The sequence below is a fragment of the Nuphar pumila genome, chromosome 4 (assembly GCF_984573655.1).
Source record: "Nuphar pumila chromosome 4, dmNupPumi1.hap1.1, whole genome shotgun sequence".
NCBI classification, from domain to species: Eukaryota; Viridiplantae; Streptophyta; class Magnoliopsida; order Nymphaeales; family Nymphaeaceae; genus Nuphar; species Nuphar pumila.
In genome coordinates, this window is record NC_143252.1 from 35,737,132 (window position 1) to 35,764,202 (window position 27,071).

The 27,071-nt window shown below is 36.1% G+C and overlaps 1 protein-coding gene across 1 annotated transcript in view; it reads right to left on the reverse strand.

Annotated features, from left to right (window-relative positions):
* LOC149839979 (DExH-box ATP-dependent RNA helicase DExH11-like) overlaps window positions 1–27,071 on the reverse strand; it is an 87,832-nt gene that overhangs the window by 23,531 nt on the left and 37,230 nt on the right. Inside the window, exons 18-19 of the mRNA XM_090002954.1 lie at window positions 19,491–19,644; window positions 809–1,277 (exon numbers count right to left, since the gene is read on the reverse strand). Of these exons, the coding sequence (XP_089859080.1) occupies window positions 809–1,277; window positions 19,491–19,644 (623 nt within the window). The remainder of the gene's footprint in view (window positions 1–808; window positions 1,278–19,490; window positions 19,645–27,071) is intronic.

Here is a 27,071-nt window from a genome sequence, read left to right on the forward strand (position 1 = left end):
TAATATCATTTTGAAGAAAATGATGAGTTACATGGCCATGATGAATCTCTATAAATGGAAAAAGTGATGGTGAGGATGGTGAAACTTGTGCCACCTCAACCATGAGTGATGAGGTTGAGTTGTCAAAGAGTCCATTGACAATGTGGAGCCATGCAGACAAAGGAAAGCAAAGAGAAAAATGGCACGGTGGTTAAAAAAAATTCAAAAGATGGTTGTGTAGGACTTCATTATTGTGATGAAAGAAACTTACTGTATGGAATTTATAGGCAAGTGAAAACAGCTAATAATTTACCTAGTGCAGTAAATTTAAAAAAGTCTATAATAGAAAATCAACACCTTCTCTTGGTTCTTTTGCTAGTGGAAAAAGCAGTACTGTTGAATCATTTTAAAAGCTTCAGCCAGAAGATGTTGACTTTTGACTGATAAGCCTTTCTTGTGCTAAGGGTATTTCATTTAATGTTCTACAATCTCCATATTAGGACACATGGTTCTTGTCTTAGTTGGTTGCCAAAATATAAAGCACCATAATTAGAGGGCAAAAACAGTCCTAGATTATGAGGAAGAAAGGGTGAATTCAAACAATAATGCTCCTCCACCATGTCAAATCCTTGAAGCCTGAGTGCAAGAAAAGATAGTGCATACATAATCTAGGTTAATATCACAAGTCCAAGCCAAAGGGGAAAGCAACCAACATCTGCAAGAGAATGAAATGCTGATTATTGATTATTAAGGATGTACATAGTAAGAGACACTAGTCACCTATATGAGAAAACAATAAGCCGTCATATGCATGTGGCAAAAGGCACACCTTTAAAAGGATCAACAGAAGGTGGGTATTTCTTTCCATCAGGTTTATGAAGTAAAAGCTGTTGAACAGTCTTTGAATATGCAGCAGGACTGACATCCTCGAGAAGACGAACCTGATCAATCTTCAACTTTTCTTTGCAAATTATCAAAAACTTATTATTTTCAATTCCAACAACTTCATAATTTATCCCAGCTGCTTTCCCGCTGTGAGGCAAGTTAATATTTACTGCACCCAATCCTTTACGTGAAACAACTGAAGAGAAGTACTCTTCATCCCCACCACGCTTTCCTTTTGGAGCAATATAATAACCTTGTGGCACATTCCCGCTTTCTTTTGAATGGGATTCAACGTGTGAAACTGAACTTGTTTGCACAGTAGATGGTGATTCAGCTTTCAGTACCAAAACAATATACTGTTTATTGCTTGCAGAGGGTGATTTGAGAATAACTCCAAGTAGATGCTCTTCATCCTGTGGAAGAAAATTATGAATCATGAGAAAGAGAGATGACACAATTATGAATGTAATAACCATGTGATCAGGTTATATTTATGGAAAATAACGTATTATACAACAAATATGAAAAGTTTTCCGAAATGCCCCACAATTTTCGCTATTCTCCTCATGTCCAAAATCACAAATATTTGGTTTTAAAAAGACCTTTTGACCCTTCGCACATGCGATTTTCTAAATATATGTGAATTTTCTCTCAAATATGTGACTGTTTTTTTCAAAACAATCTATATTCTCAGAACTGTATCTCTCTAATCCGTCGAAAACTTACGTTTTTACAGTCGTTCAAAAGCTAAGACATAAGCCTGTAACTTTCCTGTTTTGAGTAAGAACCGAAAACCCTTTAGGGTTCCCATTTCTGCATTCCAAAACCGGAATAGGAACATGTTCTGCAGATTGAAACTAGCGTGGTTGCGCCTTTTATCTATTCTATGCTATTTCTCAGTCACATGCGCTAAAACTGTGAAAAAAAAAAACAGAGATCGATCAAGATGTTAACTTCCGAACGCCACCAAGATCACCTTGATCTGATGAGCGCATGGAGAAAAACGCCATCTGGAAGATAGTTGTTTGGTTAATCCAGTTTGCAGAGAATGCTTCTATTCCAGTTTTCGAGCTAAAAAATGGAAACTCTAGAGGAGTTTTTGGCTCCGACTCAAAACAATAAAGTTGTAGGCTTATATCTCAGCTTTCCAACGACTATAAAAACACGGGTTTTCGACATCAGAGCGAAGAGATAAAGACCTGAGAACATACGACAATTTTGCAAAAAATATATATGCGATTTTTGCATATATTTTCTGTGATTTCCTCTTAAGTATATGTGATTTTCCTCGTATATATGTGATTTTCTCCTAAATATATGTGATTTTCTCCTAAACGTGCAATTTTCTCCTAAGTATATGTGATTTTTCTCCTATATATGTGATTTTCTTCTTAAATATATGTGATTTTTCTCCTTTATATGAGATTTTCTCCCAAATATGTGATTTTCCTCTTAAATATATATGATTTTCATGAATGAAAAATCTCATATATAGGAGGAACTCTGCATATATTTAGAAGAAAATCGCATATATAGGACAAACTCTGCATATATTTACGAGAAAATCATAGAAAATATATGTGAAAATCGCACGTTTAGGAGGAAAATCGCATATATAGGAGGAAATCACATATATTTAAGAGAAAATCACGTGTTTAGGATAAAAATCACATATATAGGAGGAAATCACATATATTTAAGAGAAATCGCATATACTTAAGAGGAAATCGCAAAAAATATATGTGAAAATCGCACATATTTTCTGCAAAACAGTCTATTTTCTCAGGTCTTTATCTCTCTGCTCCGACGTCAAAAACCAGCATTTTTTACAGTCGTTAGAAAGCTAAAACATAGGCCTACAACTTTTTTGTTTTGAGTCAAAGCTAAAAAAACACCTTTAGAGTTCTCATTTTTTAGCTCAAAACCGGAATAGAAGCATGTTTTGCATACTAGAACAACCAAACAGTCTATCTTTCAAATGACGTTTTTCTCTAAGCGCTCGTCAGATTAAGGTGAACTTGGTGGCGTTGGAAGGCTAACGTTATGACCTATCTCTGTTTTTTTTTCTATTTTTCTTGATTTTCAAGTGTGATTGAAAAATAGCATAGAACAGACAGTAAAGGTGCAACCACGCCTATAACAGTTTGCAAAGCATGTTTCTATTCTGGTTTTGGAATACAGAAATAAAAACCCTAGAGGGGTTTTCGGTTCTGACTCAAATCGGGAAAATTACAAGCTTATGACTCAGCTTTTCAACAATTATAAAAACGTAAGTTTTCGACATCGGATCAGAGAGATACAGATATGAGAATAGACTGTTCTACAAAAAATTGTCACATATTTGAGAGAAAATTCACATATATTTAGGAAATTGCATGTGCAAAGGGTAAAAAGGTCTTCTAAATTCAGATATTTGTGATTTTGGACATGGGAACAATATCGAAAATTGTAGGGTATTTTGGAAAATGTGTCAAATTAGTGATTCAATACGGTCATTTTCCGTTATATTTAACCGAAAATGATTACATATGAAAAGAAAAACAGTTAGATCACAAAGAGGGAAGAATATATACAAGGAGATCTAATTTCACATACTAGAATGTGCAGTCCTTAATGGAAAACCATTTGAAACATCAAAGAGAGAAAATTAAGGATTAAGCTGCAAAAATCTCTCAAGAGTTATCAACAATTGTATTTATCAGAGGATATGACTACTAAAACTGGCCTTGGAATGTGTGCCCTACAATGCACACAAAGAGAGAGAAGGAAAGTAGCAAAGGATGGAGAAAGATGAGTCATGCCTCTCCCTTAGGTCACGTCCCTAATATATTTCCTGTGATCCTTTTTTTTTTACTTAACAAAAATACTCCTATATAGTAGGGTAAAATACAAATAAGAAGATTTGATTTACAAAAAAAAAACTAAATATGTCTGAGTGAAAGTCAAATATTGTAAAGCACCAACTAAGCTCCAAAAAACTTGTGATTCTTCAAGAAGTTCATCACCTAGAGCATCTTTCAACAATTTTGCATTAACATCAACGGATGTGGAGACCGGTTTGCAATCCTTTATTCCAAAATTATTAAGAAGATCAAGGGCATATTTATGTTGCATAAGCCTCATAGACTTAGTTGTATGGTCTACCACTAAACCAAGGAAATACCTTAAGCAACCTAAATTTTTCATGTGGAACTTTGAAATGAGCATGCCTTTTAGCTTTGTAATACAAGCCTTGTCACTTCTGGTAATAACGATATCATCAACATATATTAAAGCTATAGTGATGTGCACTCGATCATAATGAAGAAAAAGGGAGTAATCACATTGACTCTGGGAAAAACCAAGAGTGCAAAAGGCCTTACTAAAGGTCTCGAACCATGCACTGGATACTTGCTTTAATCCGTCTAAAGCTTTTTTCAGTCGAAGCACGGTGGTCTAAGGATCTCCTTCTGAACATCTAGGTGGATGCTCCATGTAGACCTCCTCATAAAGCACCCTGTGAAGAAACACGTTCTTAACATCCATTTGATTCAACTCCCAAAAGAACGTAGAGGCAAGTGAGAAAGTAATTCTAATGGTACCCATTCACACTACAGGAATGAAAGGTTCATCAAAATCGAGTCCATGCACCTGGGTATACCTTTTTGCTATCAGCCGTGTTTTATAGTGTTCTATGCTGCCGTCAACTTTATATTTAATTTTATACACATAGCGACATCCCACTGTATTCTTGTCAGGCGGCCGCAGAACAATTTCCCAAGTATCACATTCATGAAGTGCTGAAATTTCTTCATTTATGGCCTCAATCCAACACTTATCTTGGCACACTTCATGATAAAATTTGGGCTCACTTTCATTCAAAACATTGGCTGCAAACATCTTAAATTCAGCTGAAAATGTATCATAGCTCACCCAACTCTCAGGTGGAAGCTTCACATGCGACGATATTCTAAGAAGAATAGGAGCATTTGTTGTGCTACTTTCCATACCACTCACCCGCGCTTTGTATGAAGCTGACTCTGCCACTAGGGGAACAACTGACTGCTGTGTTAAAATAGCATGTATATATATATAATCTGTTTTTGAAGTTAGGGGTATTTTGGTATTTTCCCCTTATAATAGGCATTGTTCATTAGAAACAGTTTTCCATTTCTCATTTCTTATTTCTTATTTCTTATTTTTTTATTTCATATTTTTATATGTTTGCCATTATTTAAGTAGGGCAGGAGCTCTATGGTCATTTGACCATAGAGTCATTGGGGCCACCCAACGACTCTGTTGGGAGTTCCCAATGGTCTCTCAAATTATTGTATGTAGTGTAAGATACATATTGTTACTTTTTAGAAATACGATACGATATATATTTGTATCGCGATAAGAGTGTGTATCATATCCATAACAGGTGTATCGTACGATAAACTCTTGTCTAGTGTTGTATCGTATGATACATGGCATATCGCGTATAGTACGATACAGGTGTGGAGCACTTAAAAAAGACCCAAAACTTACTTTTTATATTTTGGGTTTTAAAGGCCTCTTGAGGGCCAACTTCTCCATTTGTCTAGAGGTTGTTAGAAGGGAACTCACACACCTTAGGGACCGTGAAATCGGTGTGGGGGCTGCTTTGTACGCAAGGGAGAGGGATTTTACAATTTTCTCAAGTAAGAGTAATATCTGAGAAATTTTTATGAATTTTCATGATTATTGAATAAATAAAAGTGGAATTTTACCCCAAATATGGTTTGCAATTTTAAATTATATTTAAATTGCACTTAAATTTTGACTTACACTTAATTACTAATTTTATTAGAATTGGCATTTAATTTCAGTTATATTTAAACCAACAATTTATTTTAATTATGGGTAAATTGGCAATTAATTATAAGTGTAATTAAGTTGGTACTTAATTTTGAGTAGATTTTTAAATAACATGTGATTTTCTTTTTTATAATTATATTAAAATTTAAATTGTGAGTTTAATTAAATCTACATAGGTGTTGGACCTAGTGGGGACCCTAGGTTGGGTCGACCCATTGGGTCATGGACCTTGATCCACTTGGAAAGGATCAAGTAGAGGGAGGTGCCCAAGATAGTGGGAAAAAGGTAGTGGAGCAAGTGGGCCAAGTAGCAAGCAAGTGGGCTTAAGTGAGCCAAGTAGACAAGCAAGTGGGAAGCAAGGGGAGAGGGGGTAGCCAATAGGATTGCCCCATGTGGAAAGGAGAGAAGCTTCCTCTCCTTTCTCCTCCCAATAGTTGACACCCCCTCTTTCTCCCTTCGTGCAAACCCTAACTAATCCTAGCCCACCTCTCCTCTATTTGTAGACCTTCATCTCTATCTCATCTCTCATCTCAATCTCATCCTTGTGTCTTCTCTCCCATTCACGATTTTTTGAGAGGAAGCTTTGCCTCTCATTAAGTGTTCTCTCTCACAAAAGCTTGTCATAACCAAGCTTGGAAGAAAGGCTACTATTTTCGAAGTGTGAAAGACGATCAACCATTGTCAAATTTGAAGGAGGCTTTACCATTCCAGATATGAAGAAGGGGTGCCTAAGAAGAACATCACTCCCTCTCCCTATCTCAATTTTGGTGGAGACACCCCTCTCTCTCACAGTTTTTTGAGGAGATTCTCCTCCTACACGGTTTTCGAGGCTCTCTTTTACCCACACTCTCTCATAGTTTTGGAGGCTCCTTCTCACTCACGAATTTGGAAGAGGAGGCTCTCTCTTGCACGGTTTCGAGAATTCTCTCTTGGTTTTTGTGAGAATTCAACAAGTAGGTGGATACTCTAACCTTGCATGGTTATAGAGCTCCAAAGCATGCTAATTTAGGTTAATTGGATGTTAGAATTAGAATTACATGTAAATCTAAATTTTAATTTCATGTTAGAATGATAATTCTTGTGTTTAGAATTTCTACATGTATAGGATTTGGGGGTGTTCCTAAATCTGAATGTTATATGTATGTTTAAGAGTAGTTACACACAAAACTGAATTTTAAATGAATGTAGGAATGCAATGTTAAAATGTAATATATATATAATAATATTATTATAATTATATTATTATATTTTTTCCCTATTTTATTTTTAGTTTTTTATTTTTTCTTTATTTTGTATATCAAATATTATCTAGTTCAATAGGAACTAGATAATACTAGTTTGGTTAAGTTCCACTTGGAACTTAACCAAAATCTAGTCGTTGGAACTAGTCCAACGGCTAGATTTCTAGTCATTCGACTAGAAGGGAGAGCTCTTTAGCTCTTGTATAAATAGGGGTAAACCCCTCTCTTGTAATATTATTATTTTTTGTAATGCTTTTTAAGCATTTCATATTGCTTCAATAAAAGAATATTTTATTTCTTTTTGTTTCCGATTATACCCTTTTTCAAGGGTTTTTGCTATTGTGCCTTTCTAGACACCATTTCTTGCGGATCTAAGTTCTTAGTTAGAAGATTCTCATTTCATTACATGGTATCAGAGCGACGGGAATATTAGATCTTGGAGAAAAGCTGCATCGGTTTCCATGCCCTTTGCAAAAGTGTTTCACCACTTGAAGAGAAGTGTTTTATCACTTCATTAGAAGAGCCTCTATATCTTGTTATATTATATCTCTTTCTTTTTCGCATTCTCTTTATTGTTCTTCTCTTCTTTACCTATTCTTTTTTCTCCCTTTGTAATTGATGAATGACAATGATAAAGTCACCATCATCCCTATGAAATTAAGTGATACAAACTATGTAACATGGGCTTCAATCATGAAGCACCATATATGAGAAAAAGATCTATGGGGGATCGTGGATGGTTCTGATTCGGAACCTAAACTATCTCTTACTAAAAAGGAGGGAGATAAAGAGGTTCCTCTATTGGAAGAAGAGAAAATCAAGGCCCTAGCCTCTTACGAGAAGAAATGGAAAGAGTGGAGAATGGCTCATGCGAAGATAATGTCATGGCTTATCAATAGCGTTGACATTAAAGTCTTGTCAAGTTTGATCATGCCGATAAGGCATGGGAATACCTTAAAAATATGTATTCCCTTAAAGATATTGCAGATGTGTGCAATCTTCAAGAAAGAGTTTGAATAATAACTCAAGGAGACAAAACGATTCGTGAATATTACAATAGGTTCTTTGAACTTTGAGAAGAACTTTCCCTTTTGGAACCAAAGTGACATTGTGTTGAAGACATCGAGTTTCGCCAAAAGCAACTCGATGCTGAACATTTCCACCAGTTTATAACTGAATTAAGGCTGAAATTTGAAACCACCAAATCGGCCCTCATTCACCGGGAAAAAATTTCCTCTATTGTTGAAACTATTGAAGAATTAACAATGGAGGAAAATCGTCTCCGAAAAAGTTCTTCTAAAGCTGATGATGATTCCATCCTAGTTGTATCTAGGCCTGAGAATCATACTCGTACCTACAGTCCACCTCATTTTGAGAGGCAAAATGGTGAGTTTGACAAAAGAAAAGTGATTTGTCATCACTGTCATGAACCGAGGCACTATAGGCCTCAATGTCCAAAATTAAAGAAAAGAGATGAAAAGAAGGTTGCATCAGTTGAAGAATCGAAATATCAAGATGCACCTATTTCTATGGCTCAACTTATGGAGATTCTTCAGCCTCTTCTTCAAAAGGCCTCTTCTTCCGCTGAAGCCTCAACTGGAGCGGCAGATGCATCTGTATCCGGTCCAGGTAACTTTCCTTGGCTTTTAGATTCTGGTGCGTCATTTCATATGACCTCACATTATAAATGTTTATCCAAATATCTTAAAAATAACTCAAATATTTCAAAAGTCTTTACAGCAGATGGAACATCTCTTGAAATAAAGGGAATTGGTGTTTTGAAAAAACCAAAACTTTTTGTGTTCCAGAAGTTAGATATATCCCAAAACTTAATTTAAATCTCTTATATGTTTCCCAAATTTCTGATTATGGATGTAATATATCATTCTCTTCTGATGGTTGCTGGATATAGGATCGTCAGTCAGGGAAGCTGATTGGGGAAGGCCATAGAGAAGGAGGACTATACTACATGGACTTTTTAGAACCACCCAAGAATGTATTTTGTTTAAATGTTCAGAAATTGGAAACAGACTTATGGCACAAAAGACTTGGCCATCCTCATGTCTAAAATCCAATATTTTCCAAGTTTGGGAAAGTTTTGTAAATCTGAAAATTTTGCTTGTAAAGACTGCATTCTTGGAAAAATGAAAAGATTATCGTTCTCTAGTAGAACGTTTGTCTCTACAAAACCTCTTGAGTTAATACATTCAGATGTTTGGGGACCCGCACCAGTTGTTTCTTAAGGTGGTTTTGCATATTATATCATTTTTGTAGATGATTTTACTAGACATACTTAGATTTATTTTCTTAAACATAAATCTGAAGTTTTTACTCACTTTCAAGTGTTTCATAAAATGGTCACAAATAAATTTCAAAGTAATGTCTCTATTTTTCGCACTGATTCAGGGGGAGAATTTATGTCTGAAGAGTTTAAAAATTATCTTAATTCATATGGCATTATTCATCAACGATCTTGCCCAAATACCCCACAACAGAATGATCTTCCAGAACGTAAACATCGTCACATTATGGACTACTCAAACTTTGCTAATAGCAAGCCAAGTGCCAAAAGGGTTTTGGGATGAAGCAGCCTTAACTGCTACTTATCTCATAAATAAAATGCCATCTTCTTCTTTAGAAAACATATCTCCGATTGAAAAACTTTATACTTTAGCTCCAGACTACTCCAGACTAAGAGTGTTTGGTTGCAAATGTTTTGTATTTACCGACAAAAACGATAAATTCTCTCCCCGTGCAATCTCATGTGCTTTTTTAGGATATGCTGAAAACCAAAAAGGGTACAGATGTTACGATATTCAAAATAATAAGTTGTATGTGTCAAGGAATGTGACCTTCCTTGAAAAAAAAATTGTTTTGAAAGCGAAAAATCCAAGGATATTACTGAATATTCCTTTTTAATTGATTTAACTTCCCAATCCAATGAAGAGGATTGACTAGCTATGAACATGGTAATGAAGATCAAACTAGTAAGGATGTTAGTTTACAGTATTTAAGACGAAGAACTGGAGAGCAACGCCCCCTATGTGCGTTAGAAAGATTTTTTGAAGCTCCTCCTCGTAGGACTTCTGGAATCTCTAAAACCCCTAGGAAATTTGTTTCCTATGAATCTTTTTCACCCTCATATATGGCAGCTCTTGCCTTAATACAATCCTATGTGGAACCTTCCTCATATTTTGAAGCCAAAAATCATGAAGAATGGATTGAAGCTATGAAATTAGAGCTGGATGCATTAGAAAAGGCCAACACTTGGTTCATCCAAGACCTACCTCTTTGAAAGAAACCTATAGATTGTCGATGGGTCTATAAAGTGAAAACCAAAAGTGATGGGACCCTAGAAAGGTATAAGGCACGTCTTGTAGCCAAAGGTTATGCTCAAGAGTATGGCATTGACTACGACAAACCTTTGCCCCTGTGGCTCAAATGACCATAGTTCGAACTTTAATTGCTTTAGCTTCTATAAAGAAACGCCTATATTTCAAATGGACGTCAAAAATGTCTTCTTAAATGAGAGTCTTGTTGAAGAAGTATACATGGAAGCTCCACCTGGTATTAGTCTTCCTAAAGGTAAAATTCTTCGTCTTGAGAAAGCGCTTTATGGTCTTAAACAGGCACCAAAAGCCTGATATGACAAGTTTAGTCATGTTATGACTGATATTGGTTTTCGTTCTTGTTTGACTGACACTGCCTTGTTTATTAAGCAATCTGATGCAGGTATCATCATTCTTCTTCTTTATGTGGATGATATGATCATCACTGGAGGTGACAAACAAGGAGTTGCTAATATCAAAACTCTTCTTAAAACTCATTTTGAGATGTCTAACCTAAGACTACTACGATATTTCCTAGGAATAGAAGTTGCTTATTCTCCTAGAGGGTATTTGATATCTCAATCTAAATTTGCTTCTGACATTATTTGCAGGTCTGGTATTACTGATGAAAAGAAAGTAGATACTCCAGAAGTAGTTAATGTAAAGATGAAAATTGATGATAGAGAACGCCTTGAAGATCCTACTCCATTCAGACAACTTGTTGGAGCTCTTTCCTACCTTTCTATCACTCGGCCAGACATCGCACATGCGGTCCACACAACTAGCCAATTTCAACATACTCCCACCTCTATTCATATGGGAGAGGTCTTACGCATTATTAGATATTTAAAGAGTTCTCTTTCACGTGGACTCTTCATGTCTGCATCATCTTTAGATTTAATTGCTTATACAGATGTTGATTGGAGAGGTGATCCTAATAATAGGCACTCAACCACTGGTTTTTCTGTGTTCTTAGGCGAATCTCTTATATCGTGGAGGTGCAAGAAGCAGTAGAAGGTTTTTCTCTCCTCCACTGAAGCCGAATATAGAGCCATGGCGACCACCACAATGGAAGTTGTTTGGCTCAGACGTCTGTTAGCTGACATGGGAGCTGAAACCACATAAGTCTCGCACATGTGTTGTGACAACAAGAGTGCAATCTACATCGCAAGAAACCGGACTTTTCATGAACGCACCAAACACATAGAAATGGATTGTCACTATGTTCGAGAGGAGTACCTACACGGCACCATTCATCTGTCATATGTTACATCAGAGTACCAATTAGCAGATTTCTTCACCAAACCTCGAGCACTCTATGGACTGAAACAAGCATCTCGATCTTGGTTTGAGAGCTTCTCCCTAAAAATTCAAAGACATGATTTTCATCGATCACAATTAGACTATTCTCTCTTTATTATTCAAGGTAAGGAGTTTACTACCTTCTTGTTGATATATGTTGATGATATAATTATTACAGGAAGCAGAGAGAACCATGTTCAAGAAACTAAAGATCTTCTGAGTCAAAGGTTCAAAAATGAAAGACCTTGAAAATCTTCGGTACTTTCTTGGAGTAGAAGTGGATAATCAAGGAAATAAACTTACTTTGACTCAGCATAAATACACCCTGGATCTGTTAGAAAAGGGTGGGATGAAAGATTGCAAGCCTCTTGCTACTCCTAGTGTGATTAACCAGAAACTAAGTGTACGAGACGGAGACTTGTATCATGATCCCACCAAATATCAGAGCCTAGTGGGAATGCTTCAATATCCCACCTTTACCAGGCCCGATATCACATATTCAATCAATCAAGTTTCTCAATTCATGCATGAGCCAAGGACGGGGCACATGGATACAGTAAAAAGGATACTGAGGTACTTGAAGAGTACTGTTGGAGATGGACTTTTGTATACCAAAAGCAAATCCATCAATATTGCTCATGATATCATTGCCTATTCAGATGCGGACTGGGCCGAGAATCCTGATGATCGAAAGTTTGTTTCAGGATATGGTGTTTTCATTGGTGCTAATCTTGTTTCCTGGAGTAGCAAAAAATAGAAGGCAGTGGCTAGATCTAGCACGGAAGTCAAATACAGAGCGATGGTTGCTGCTACGGCAGAAGTAACATGGACTAGACATTTATTAACAGAATTAAAGGAACCGATTGCTAGTTGCTTTCTCCTTTGTGACAACCAAAGTGCTATTCAAATATCTCTTAATCCTATTCATCATAGCAAGACCAAACACATTGAGATTGATCAGCATTTTATCAGGCAGAAGATTGAGGAAAAAGAGATTGTGCTTCATTATGTTAGAACAGAAGACCAAGTGGTTGATTTGTTCACTAAGGGACTCATTAATTGTCGCTTTTGGTTTCTAAAGAGCAAGTTGTCCATGATTCAAAATCATGCACAACTTGAGGGGGACTGTTAGACAAGGCAGATATCGTGCGTTTGTTTTTGTATTTAAGTTTGGATCCGGATCCAGATCCAAACTACTTTTGTGTAACATGTCCAGCCAATATTGAGGCATACTTGCAAATACTTGTAACCTATTAGGGTTACTTGTAAAGTACCATGTATTAGGTTTTGTTTTATAAATTAAATGAAGAGATCACGATTTTTCCATAAGGAAAAACGTGATTACTTGCAGCCCCATTCTCTTTCCTCTCTACAGTTTCCTGATCATTGATTCTGGAGAAAACTTACACTTACAAATAAAACTATTTCTAACAATGTCGTGAATCTGTGGAAGATAATTAGTTCATCGGATGGTGACAAGTTCAACAGCATCAAACCATACCTGCAAAGGTAGGAACAACTGCTGATACACCAAACACTTGGTTAAAAAGTACAGGTTTAACTCCTAAAATAAGGATGACAAGTGAAAAGAAGAATGACAGATGTAAAAGGGAAGCAAAAGGGTGTGCTAGTGCATCTAAGAGGATCTCCAAGGCCATACAAAAAGTAGGATGGATACTGGAGGAACAAAAAATAAAGATTTGGCATCTCACCACTAGAACATCTCTCCCAACCTGTCACACAGACACTTCACATGGGGTGTCGTACCCATGTCGACAAGGCAAGACACGGGTATGGGTACATCGTGGGTTGGGTCCAACCCTGACCCGATCCAAATTTTCTTTTTTTGTGGTGTTTGACCTGTGGTCAAAGGAGCGGGACTATTTTGGTCCTCTCTCTCTCTCTCTCTCACACACACACACCTAAGTTTACCTGCTCGTTTTTTTTTTTTTTGGGGGGGGGGGGTGTAATGAAGTGCCAATCGTGAGAGGTAAGAACTCCAAGAGCAAGCACGGAAGCACGCACATACACAAGAGGCCACTAGAGGGCACACAATAAACCACAAAAGGTGGTCAAGCACACAAAGAAGAAAAATATATATTTCATTCACTAAATGCTTCACAAGAAGCTTAAGAGATACACGGGGGCATGCCCCTTATTTATACACAGCAAGGGACCCAAGGAGGGGCTCCCATAGGGACGTTGGAGCCCCTCCAACGGTCATATTTATGACCGTTGGAGGGGGGTCCAACGTCTCTATGTGGGACCCCCTTTAACAATAAAAAGAAATAAATAAAAAAACAGAAAAAGGAAAAAGAATAAGGAAAAAGAAAAGGAAGCATATCTAGGATATGCGTGTACATGTGAAATGACATAAATACCCCTATCGGGTATTACAATATAAATATATATATTTATATATATAGATAGACATATAGACATATATATGTTAATATATATGTGTATATGTCATAATCTAAATATATAAATATATATATATATACAACATATTTTAACACCCCCCCTCAAACACACGGGGAAATCACCGAGAGTTTGCTAAGGAGAAATAAGAAGCGAGGCGATGGCAAGGCTTTGGTGAAGAAATCCGCCAGTTGATATTCAGTAGGAACATATGGGAGTTGAATGGTGCCCCGTAAGAACTCATCACGAACATAATGACAGTCCATCTCAATGTGCTTTGTTCGTTCATGAAAGGTGTGATTGCTAGCAATATAGATAGAGCTCTTGTTGTCGCAACACAACTTTGAAGGAGTTGAGAAGGAGACACCCATATCTTTAAGCAAGTGTCTTAACCATACAATCTCAGTTGTGGTAGTGGCCATCGCACGATATTCTGCTTCGATAGACGAGAGAGAGACTTTATGCTGCTTCTTACACCTCCATGAGATAAGTGAATCACCAAGAAACACACAATAACCTGTGGTAGAAATATAATCATCGGGGTTACCCCCCAATCGGAGTCAGTATACGCAAGTAAAGTAAGAGGTGAAGAAGAGGATAAGAATACTCCCTTAGTTATGGAATTTTTCAAGTATCTGATAATCCTCATTACTGTTGCCATATGAATAGTAGAGGGAGCAGTCTGAAATTGGCTTGCACTATGAACTGCATGAGAAATGTCGGGCCTGGTGATAGATAAATATGTTAGAGATCCAATCAGTTGACGGTAAGGCGTGGGATCTGCTAAAGGAGTGTCATCACTGGCTCTCATCTTGGCATTGATGACTTCTGGAGTCTCCACCCTTTTGTCATCTGTCAGCCCAGACCTAGCAATAATGTCAGAGGCAAGCTTCATCTGAGATAGGACATACCCCTTGGGGGAGTATGCAACTTCAATACCTAAGAAATACCTTAGAAAACCCAGGTCAGACATATCAAAATTTTTCTTAAGAATATTTTTAATAAGGTCAATACCTTTCTTATCATTACCTATGATAATCATATCATCAACATATAGCAATAAGATAGTTATGTATTCATTAGAGGATTTAACAAACAAAGCAGTATCGGTGTAACATGAAGAAAAGCCATTATCAAGCACTACTTTGCTAAAAAGATCATACCAAGCTTTTGGTGCTTGTTTAAGACCATAGAGAGCTTTGTTCAACTTAAGAATATTTCCTTTTCCAATTTCAAGACCCGACGGAGGATCCATAAGAACTTCTTCACACAGATTTCCATTTAGGAACGCGTTTTTAACATCAAGTTGATATATCGGCCATTGCTTAATGGAAGCTAGAGCAATTAGGGTTCGTACACTAGTCATCCTAGCTACAGGAGCAAAGGTTTCTTCATAATCAATCCCATATTCTTGGGCGTAGCCTTTTGCAACCAAGCGAGCTTTGTATCTTTCTAGAGATCCGTCACATTTGGTTTTGACTTTATATACCCATCTACACCCAATTGCTTTTTTTCCTAGTGGTTGAGGAATAATGCTCCAGGTTTGGGCTTTATTAAGAGCCTCTAACTCAATTTTCATAGCTTCAATCCAATGTGGATGATCTTTAGCTTCCTTAAATGACGAAGGTTCATGGTATGAATGTATTAACATAAGGCAAGACCTATAATTCGGAGAAAAGGATTCATAAGACACAAATTTTTGTGGTGGCCTACTACTACGAGAAGATCTCCTAGGTGGATTGTCGTCAATAGATTCTTCTAAGGAGAAGTCTTGAGAGTATCTGTCAATAGCAGGTTGATGTTCATTTCCTAACCGCCGGGTATATACATTTATATCATTTAGACTTTCATTTTGGGAACCATTATCTTGTTGTGAGATATCATTATAGTGTAAGATGCCATCACAAGTAGTATCACAAATAATTGCCTCAGGGGATTCAAGTCTAGGAGCTAAGTCAAATAGAAAAGAATAATCAATGTCTTCCCTAGATGTGTGGATATCGAAACCATTTTGTTCTTCAATGAAGTTCACATTTCTTGACACATACAATTTATTATTTCGAATATCATAGCATCTATAGCCTTTTTTATTCTCACCATAGCCAATGAATACACATTCAAGAGCTTTAGGAGACAATTTATCTTGTCCTTGACTAAGTACAAAGCATTTGCATCCAAAGATTCTTAGTCTATTAAAATCTGGAGTAATTTGAAATAGTTTTTCAAAAGGTGAAATATTTTTTAAAGAGGAGGAAGGCATACGATTTATAAGATATGTTGCGGTAAGAAGGGCTTCGGCCCAAAAGTTTTTGGGAACTTTTTTTGACACAAGAAGAGTTCTTGTGGTTTCAATTAAATGTCTATGTTTCCTTTCTGCAAGACCATTTTGTTGCGGAGTTTTAGGACAAGAACGTTGGTGCACAATTCCATTTATTTTAAAGTAATTTTGAAAATCTTTAGACATGTACTCTCCTCCCGAGTCTCTCCTCCCGAGTCTGATCTAAATATGGCTATATTGTTTTGAAATTGGTTTTGAATAAGAACATGAAATTCTTTAAAATTAGTGAAGACATCGGATTTATTTTTAATAATGTAAACCCAAGTATATCTAGTAAAATCATCAATAAAAGAGACATAGTAAGAATAACCTCCTTTGGACATAACGGGTGCCGGCCCCCATACATCGGAATGCACAAGTTCAAAAGGTCTTTTTGACACAAAATTACTATGTGAATATGGAAGAGAGTGAATCTTTCCAAGAATGCAATCATTACATGTAAATGTATTTGTATTACAAAAATTTTCCAAAAATGGAAAGAGATTTAACTTGGAAATACTAGGATGTCCAAGCCTCTTATGCCAAGTCTCAATATCTTTAATTTGGACATGATTACAAAATGATTTGGATGGCAAAGACAAAAAATCCATATAGTAAAGATCCCCTCTTCTATGGCCTTGCCCAATCCGCTTCCCGGACCGGAGATCCTGCACATAGCAATGAGTAGGTGAAAAGGAGACATTACACTCAAAATCGGTAATTTGAGATACGGAAAAAAGATTTAGGTTAAGTTTTGGAATAATACGGATTTTGGGAACAAAAAATTCTTTATTTTGGTCATAGATTTTCTCAAGATTTCCAATGCCTTCAACACCCAAGGATGTTCTATCGGCAGTGGAGACGTATGATTTAAATTTATTGAGACTTGGTTTTGACAAAAGTGATGCATTTGGGGTTATATGAAATGAGGCACCCGAGTCAAGAATCCAAGAGGTCATACCTGGAAAAGAGGAGATGGTGGCGCCGGACGTGGAGGGTGAAGACGATGATGAAGAGTTCATCTTTATGAATTGATGGAGAGTTTCAGTTAGATGAGCGATGGACTCCTTTATGTCTCAATCCTTCTTTGAATCTTCATTGGCGTTTGGAGGAGTTTCACCAACGGAAGCCACCTTCTTCTTGAACTTGGGGCAATCCGGACGAATATGGCCCGGTTCATTACAATTATGACAAACAATTTTCCTTCCTCCACCACCATTATTCTTCCAAAAATGTGGTGGTTTATATGTTCTTACATTGTTGCCGGGTCTAGACACGGCATGAACTTCATCAACATCTCGTTTTAAAGCCAAACGAGTTTCTTCTTGACATAAATCGGCTAGAATATCACTTAGAGGAGTAGAGGCCCTATGAAGAAGGGATCCTCTAAGTTGCTCAAATTCGGGGCGAAGCCCATGAATAAATTGAAAGAACCTTTCTTTTTCCATTTGCTCTTGCCTCATGGCAATAGCACTACCTTCCCATTGAGGTTCGAGAAGGACAAGTTCATCCCATAGAGAGGATAGGGCACTATAGTAGTCCCTAATGCTCATATCACCTTGCTTGGTAGCCCTTACCTTCTCTTGAAGAAAAAAATGTCTAGCAAGGTCCCTTTGAGTGTACATGCCTTTCATAAAAGACCAAGCTTCATTAGCCTTCTTGAATTTGGCAAGATTTGCACAAATCTTCAATTCGACATTGTTCATGAACCATGCTAAGATTTTAGCATGCTCACTTTCCCAATCTTCTATTTTAGAAGAATAGTCAAGGATAGCCTTCTCCTTTTCTTCTTCATTTAATGCTTTTTCCTCATCACCTTCAAATTTAGTCAACTTCAATTGTGGTTCTGGAACGGTTCCACATACATAACCCCAAAGTTTCTTACCTTTGAGATTGTTCTCCATTGCGGCTGCCCACATGCGATAATTGGTCCCATCCAATTTGAATGAGAGATCGATTTTTGCATCCTTGTTTGCCATTTGTAGAAGACGACTAAGAAGGCAAGAAAGAGAAGGATATTGCTTGTCAAAAGAGGATCCGATGAAGCTTTTTCAACCAAGGCTCTGATACCATGTAATGAAGTGCCAATCGTGAGAGGTAAGAACTCCAAGAGCAAGCACGGAAGCACGCACATACACAAGAGGCCACTAGAGGGCACACAATAAACCACAAAAGGTGGTCAAGCACACAAAGAAGAAAAAAATATATTTCATTCACTAAATGCTTCACAAGAAGCTTAAGAGATACATGGGGGCATGCCCCTTATTTATACACAGCAAGGGACCCAAGGAGGGGCTCCCATAGGGACGTTGGAGCCCCTCCAACGGTCATATTTATGACCGTTGGAGGGGGGTCCAACGTCTCTATGTGGGACCCCCTTTAACAATAAAAAGAAATAAATAAAAAAACAGAAAAAGGAAAAAGAATAAGAAAGGAAAAAGAAAAGGAAGCATATCTAGGATATGCGTGTACATGTGAAATGACATAAATACCCCTATCGGGTATTACAATATAAATATATATATATATATATATTTATATATATAGATAGACATATAGACATATATATGTTAATATATATGTGTATATGTCATAATCTAAATATATATATATACAACATATTTTAACAGGGGGGGCATTGACCTGGGTGGGTGGAAACGAGAGAGAGAGAGAGAGACGGTGGGAATGGGGTTACAAAGTACCCCTTCCTTTTTATCATAGAAGGAAAACACCCTTTTATTTAAAAAAAACATCATTTTACCCCTTCTTTCTCTTTTACGTTTAAAACACACACACACACACACACACATATATATATATATATATATATAATATAATATATATAGTCGTGTCCCCATACCCACATTTTTCGAACTTAACGTGTTGTACCCTCCATACCCGCACCCACACCCGTGTAACATAGCTCTTAACCAACCAAAGTGTTCCTTGATGAACAATAAGATAAACATACTCTGACATGAAAAATACAGCTCACCCATATTATGAAAAGTAACAAACCATCAAAATAATAAATTTGTTGCACTCCCAACGTATTAATGACAGATTGACGACCACTACATCATTAAACTATTGCATGTAAAAATCAGGAACAACATCCTTACACATGCAATTTATTAACCACGAGAGTTTATATAAAAAGCAACTAATATACAGCATTGGAAACTAATATGTACCCACCGAATATGATTTCACAACAACTAGTCTTCCAGTACAAAGAAACTGTTGAGTAGTATGACACTGCATGATTGCCTCTGAGACATGATTTCCCAGCTTCTCAGCTTCCATGAACATTATGTAATACTCTTCAATTGCTCCCTCACAGTTGACACATCTGAAATTCAAGAATTTAAAAAGCAAAACAGAAAAGGAAAAGCTTATATTATTTAATTAATAAATCTTAAGTAGTAATTATTTTCCAGCTGGGGATCTGAAAACAAATAATCAGAGATCATCAACCTCAGGTTAATCATAAGTGATATTTGTCACCTTTCAATGAGAGGCCCTTATATGGGTTGTCATTTCCTTGATTTTACTCGATCATCCCTGGTTTCCTAAATTAGAATTCACAACTTAAAAGACCTAAAGAGTTGATGTCCTATAAAAAATCTTGAGAGGATTTAAGTGATCTAGAGTGATTCACCAACTACTTAATAAGTTTTTTTTATTTCAGAAAAAAAAAGTGAAATAGTTTGTAAATTACTTTAAATCCCTACAATGAACCATGATCACTTATATACCACACCTTTGATTGGCACAATTTTGGGTTATGCCAGCTCCATGTCCTTATTCCAATATTCCTTGACTAAAGTAGGATAGTCTTTCTTTACCTAATGCTGTTAGTGGCCAGCCCAATTGAAGCTGAACACTACCCTGTAGTTGCAGTGGTCCTCAAAAATGTTAAAATATGTATTTGTACCATATATACATATATATATAGGTAGAGTCACTAGAATATGAGAACTGAAATATAAAAACTAGAATAATGAGAAGTAGAAATATGGGCATTTCCAACATTTTTCTTGCAAATCCAACCATGTGGATGTGCTTGGCATGGTGAATTTGTTAGGAATCAATCATCAGATCATGTACTTTCAATGAAAAAAATGTGATTTTTGAAAGATTGAATATTTATGAAGATTATGAGCCATTGATTTAAAGCCTTAAAAAAATCTCGTTTATGCATCAAATCGGATGATTCAAGAGCGGGTTCTTATAAAACCAAGCATGTAGATTGCATCCGTACCGTTAGATTCAAGAGAAAAGAACAAAAAATCCATGAAAATCATGGTTCACACATTAGTTCTCATATTCTAGTGACTCAGGTATATGTATGTATATATATATACATACATGTAAATAAGCCTTACAAACAATCAAGTTTTCAAATTACTTGATACTTCAATCACTCAAAACATATGCTAGCACAAACTAGCATTCAAATGCTTCACACCACAAAAGTAGAAAAGTGCTTCAAATGCACTGTATTGATAGATATGAGGTGATAAACCCCTTCTACAATTTCTGTATTACAATGGGTTTAATCACCCTTATTTATAGAGAGTAGCTACTAACTTACTAAGAAAGAGACGTTGGGCTGTTCCCAACAGCTCTTATTAGAGCTGTTGAGAATCAGCCCCAACGTCTCTTTTATGTCTAGGGTCACTGTGTGCAGTCAGTGGCTGACTGTGTACAAAAAAAGTACAAAAACAAAAAATAAGTAAAATGAAAATTACAGAAGATAAAAAATAAAAATTACAAGAATATATGTATATACTTTAAATATGTATTTATATACATATACATACTCTTGTATTATGAAGAGTATATATATATATATATATATATATATTCAAAGTATATACATATATGTTCACCCTATTGTCTTCTTTCCCTTGGGAAGAGGTTGAATTGCCCAAGTATGGGCCTTGTGTAATGCATCTAATTCTATTTGCATAGCTTCAACCCATTCTTTTATGTTTTTAGCTTCTTTGTGATAAAATATGTTTTGACGTCATCGGATCTAGATCTGCGCATCTTATTCTTATTACACATGTTTCTTTATGTAATGGCATTTTAGTTATTTTCATGTATTTTAAACCTATTGTATTACTTGTTTCATAATAAAGGATTAGGGTATGCCATCTCAAGAAGTGGCTGTCGTTTTTTAGCATCTCTCTCTCTCTCTCTCAGCTGAATGCTAACTGTGGTAATTTCTTACATGGTATCAGAGAGGGACTTCGGTTTTGTTCCAAAAGGTATACCCTTTTAGATCGAATATTGTTTTCTTCCGGTCAAAATCCTCTCTTCTCTTCATTTTCTCTTCTAATCTATGTTCCTTCTCCTCTTTCTCTCTACTGTCAGTTTTCTTTTATTGACAGCAGATTATTCCTTGCTTTATTTCTCCAATATTGTGTTTTTATATTTGACGTCAACCCTAAAAAAAAGGGGTGTATTTGACATTAAAATAGAGGTTGTTTGCTTTCGAATATCCCAATATGAACACTAGTTCCAATATTCCTAACCTAAAAAAAAGGAAAGTTTTTGTTCTCATTATTTTTCCAGATTTCATTTTTTCTGGAATCTTGCTTTATTCTTGATATTTCTTTTCGGTTCCGATATTTCTCTCCATTGCTTCATATATTTTCAATCGCCATATGCATACTAGCAACATTATATTGAGTTTTGCTGGTCTGTTATAGGAATCGGACTGAGTCCGGAATAGTGCCATATTTAAAAAAAAAAGAGGACGTTTTATATAATATCCTGCATCTTACCTAATCCTTTTGTTGTACTGCTTTATATTTGCTCTTGACTGAAATATATTCTCTTCTTTCCTTTGTTTTCTTCTTTTATCCTTTCATCTCTTTTAAATGGATTCCTCTTCCTATGATGGCCTCTCTTCGAACTTTTTGAGTCAGCTTGTCTCTGGAAAACTTAATCACTCAAATTTTCTGACCTGGAAGAGACAAATTGTTCATTTCATAAGGCGCCAAGATCTGTTTGGGCATTTGGATGGATCAATTTCAGTTCCACCACACTTCATTCCACAGGAATCAAAGGATGATAAAGGAGATGCTTTGATTACCTATGTTTCAAATCCAGAATTCACAACATGGATGAAGCCCGATCAGGCTTTGGTTGCATATATTACTTCCACCTTGTTTCAGGAAGTATTAATTTCAATTCTAGATGATTATACTGCTAGTCAATAATGGAATACGCTTGCACAAACCTATTCTCAGATTTCATAGGCAAGAGTTTTATTTTTAAAAAGGGAGTTTCAGACTCATATCGCCGACCCCAATTGTTTTGGGATGAAGGCGTAGTTGTTGTTGTTGTTGTTGTTGTTGTTGTTTTTGTTGTTGTTTTTGTTGTTGAGTTTCAGACTCTTAAAAAGGGTTCTATGTCAGTCATGGAATTTTTAAACAAAGTGAAATCAATTACAGATGAGCTTGCTATTGTTGGAAGTGTTGTCTCTAACAAGCAAAAAGTGCAAGAAACTCTCAATGGACTGGGTCCAGAATATCATGTTCTCTCTACTTCTTTATCAGTTCTAGTTGTTCTCCCCAGCTTCGAGGATCTTCAAGTTGAACTTCTTTAATATGAAATGAGCATAAAACACTTGACAGAAGGCGGTGAACATGTAGATTCTCATAATGTCTTGGCATCGAATATATCTTACAGTTTTGGACGTGGAGGTAACAGTTTTCAAAGTGGCAGAGATCGAGGTCGTTTTGGTCAAGGAGGTCGTGGTATTCTTCCTACTCTGAGTACACCATGATTTTTCAATGTAGGGAATTAGAAAAGAGTACCTACATGTTTTCAGTGTAATAAGAAAGGACATGTGAAAGTTGATTGTTGGTTTACCACTCAAAACAAAGAAAAGAATAATAAATTAGAAAACAAAAGAGAAGTTGATGGACAGAAATCTTCTGGAGACATGCAACAACTTTTGTTGGCGGCTTTATCTCAGATGAGTATTAAGCAAAATGATCAAGGTGAATGGTATGTAGATTCTGGAGCGGCAACTCATGTCATAGGAAATGTTGGTAAGCTCTCGAATTTATCCTCTTATTTCGGAAGTGATAGTATAGTCACGAGAGATTAAACACATCATCACATTTCTCATGTTAGAAGTGCACAAATTCTGTTGTCTAGTACTTCTCTTTAACCTATCCAATATTCTTTTTGCTCCCAATATTAAAAAGAATATCGCTTATGTATCTAAACTTGTTGATGATACAAATTCTTCTGTCGAATTTACTCCCTCTTATGTGTATGTTAAGGATCTTCAAACGAATGAGACATTCGCTGAAGGAGAGCGACGAGAAAACATGTATATCTTCAAGGAGGATCCAACTTCTCATTCTTCTTCTACCTTGAAGTCCTCTCTTTTGAAGCCGACATCTCAGAGTTTCAAGTCTTGTCATAAAGATGTTTTTAGTCTTTCTCAATGTCATAAGCCAAAATTGTGGCAGAGTCGGTTGGGTCATTGTAGTCATGGTTTCATTAAGAAACTTGTGTTAAAAAATTTGATTCCAGAGTCGTATTTACATTCTGTCCTAGATATTAAAAAAAGTTCAAGCTATCAGGTATATAAGAGTCATATTATTCCTTTTAATCTGATTAATGAAAGAGTCTCAAAAGTCTTTGAAATTGTGTATTCTGATGTATGAGGACAGCTCATGTATGTTCTTCATCTGGAAGTCAATATTATGTTTTATTCATTGACAGTTATTCTCGCTTCACCTGGATATATTTCATGAAACACAAGTCCGAAGTTTTTAGATTGTTTCAAGACTTTTGTGCCCTTGTTAAGAATCGTTTCTCTTCCAATGTTGTGCATTTCCAATGTGACGGTGGAGGTGAATATTCTTCAAATGACTTTCTTGATTTTCTTCGAAATAATAGGATAAGTAAGTGTGTGTCATGTCCACACACTCCTCAACAAAATGGAGTGGCTGAAAGGAAACATCAACATATCGTTGAAAGTGGAATGAGTATGCTTCATGATAGTAACATTTCTACTAATCTTTGAACAAAAGCCTTTCATACTGCAGTTTATGTGATTAATTGTCTTTCCATAAGAATTTTAGAAGACAAGTCCCCATATTTTACCCTTCTTGAAAAGAATCATGATTATAATAACTTGCATGCTTTTGGTTGTGTTTGTTATGTTTATATTGACAAATCTCTGAGGAATAAATTTCAGAATAAAGTTGTGAAGTGCAAGTTTGTTGGATATGCGGATGATTATAAGGGATGCAGATGTTATGATCCAGTAACCAAGCGTATCAAAATTTGCAAAAATGTTGTTTTTGATTAACAGAATTTTGAGAGCATGTCATTAGTTCAAGAGTCTAACTCATCTCGAAATGTTGAAGTTTATGTTCCCTGGTTAAGTGCTGAATTGTTTGAGAGTGAAAAGAGATCTTGCCAGCCATTTTGTGAAAAATTGAATTCAAATGAGCAATATCTCGAACCTTCAGATCCTTCTGAAAATGAAATGCCTAGAGAATTTAAGAGATTTGTTGGTCAAGTTTATGTCAGATGGGCAAGAGATAATGTCTCGAACAATGTTGAGCAGGATATGAGTCAATCTTCTTTGAGAAGATCGGATAGGATAGGTCAGCTATGATAATTTTTTCATGGATTTTCAGTTATTCATGTCTCAAGTAGAGAAACATGATGAACCTGTTAACTTTCATCAAGCCATTAAATCACATAAATGGATAGAGGCTATGAATAAGGAAATGGAAGCTCTTCATGAATGTCAAACTTGGGAAATTGTTCCTAGACCTGAGAAGAAAAATGTTGTTGGGTGCAAATGGGTTTATAAGATTAAGTATAAACCTGATGGATGTATTGAAAGATACAAAACAAGACTTGTGACATGCGGTTTCACACAAGAATATGGGCAAGACTATGATGAAACTTTCACTCCTTTTGTTAAGATGGGAACTATATGGGTTGTTATATCTCTGGTTGTTGATTATGGTTGGCAGTTAAGCCAACCTGATGTTAAAAATGCCTTCTTACATGGAACCCAAGGATTATGTATGTAAACTTAAAAGAGCTATTTATGGATTGAAGCAAGCCTCTCGCTCTTAGTTTGAGAGTTTTTCTCTCAAAATTCAAAACTATGGTTTTCGCAGATGCTCTCTTGATCATTCTCTTTTCATTTTCAAGGATAAGGATGTCACTATTTTATTACTTATATATGTAGATGACATAACTCTTACAGGCAGTTCTAACAGTCATATACAGATTGTAAAAGAATTACTGATGCAAAACTTTAAGATGAAAGATCTTGGTGACTTAAGGTATTTTCTCGGAGTTGAGGTGGATAGAAGAGATGATGTTCTAACTCTTACTTAACATAAATATACTCTTAATCTTTTGAACAAGGCAGGCATGTCTGATGTAAGCCCCTAAGCACACCTTGTATCCTGCATCAAAAACTAAGTTTTAATGATGGAGACTTATATCATGATCCGACCAAATATCGGAGTATCGTTGGAATGCTTCAGTATCTCACTTTTACCAGGCTTGACATCGTATATTTTGTTAATCAAGTTTCTCAATTCATGCATGAACCAAGAACTCGCCATGTTGAAGCCGTGAAAAGAATTTTAAGATTTTTTAAAGGAACTATTGTTGACGGTCTTCTTTATCAAAAAAATTGGATTGGCAATAAGGAGCATGAGATTATCACTTACACTGATGCAGATTGGGCTGGGGATTCGGATGAAAGGCGATCTGTTTCTAGATATTGTATATTTATTGGAAAAAAATTGGTATCATAGAGTAGCAGAAAACAAAGAGTCATTGCCAGGTCCAGTACTGAAGCTGAATATAGGTCTATGGCCACTAGGAGCCTAGGATAGCTGAAGCTACTTGGGTCAGACATCTTCTTGCAGATCTTAGAGAAGGAATCTCACAATCTTTTTTGTTGTGTGATAATCAGAGTGCTATTAATATTGCTTATAATCCTATATAGCATTATCGCACAAAGCATATTGAGGTAGATCAACATTTCATCAGACCAAAAGTTGAAGACAAAGAAATTGAGCCTCGACACATTCGTACAGAAAGCCAAGTTGCAGATTTGTTCACCAAAGGCCTAACAAAGCATCAATTTTGGTTCTTAAAGAACAAGTTGTCCATGGTTCATGACCATGCACAACTTGAGGGAGGGTGATAAAATATGTTTTGACGTCATCGGATCTGGATCAGATCTGGATCGGATCCAGATTCGTGCATCTCATTATTATTAGACATGTTTCTTTATGTAATGGCATTTTAGTTATTTTCATGTATTTTAAACCTATTTTATTACTTGTTTCATCCTGATATACGTATATTTTTAAATATATGTATATTAGTCTGGTATGAATATATACACAGTATTTTAACATATATATATATATATATATATTATATTTAATATATGAACTTTTTATTTTTTTAATATTTAAATGTGGCTGTTGAACTAGCCGTTGGGAGTGCCTAAGGCTAATCCAACAGCCAGTTGGACTAGCCGTTATGACACAAACAAAGCAAAGTCATGATAACTCAGCTCAAACCCAAGAGATCTGAGTCATCTGACAGTAGTACTGAATTTTGCAAACCATGCATGAGGAGTTTGCTTAAGCCCATATAAGACTCGTCTCAGTATGCATACCGTGCCTTAAGGGTTTGAATACCCTGGAGGTAACTCCATATACACCTCCTCCAAATCTCCATTGAAGAATGCAT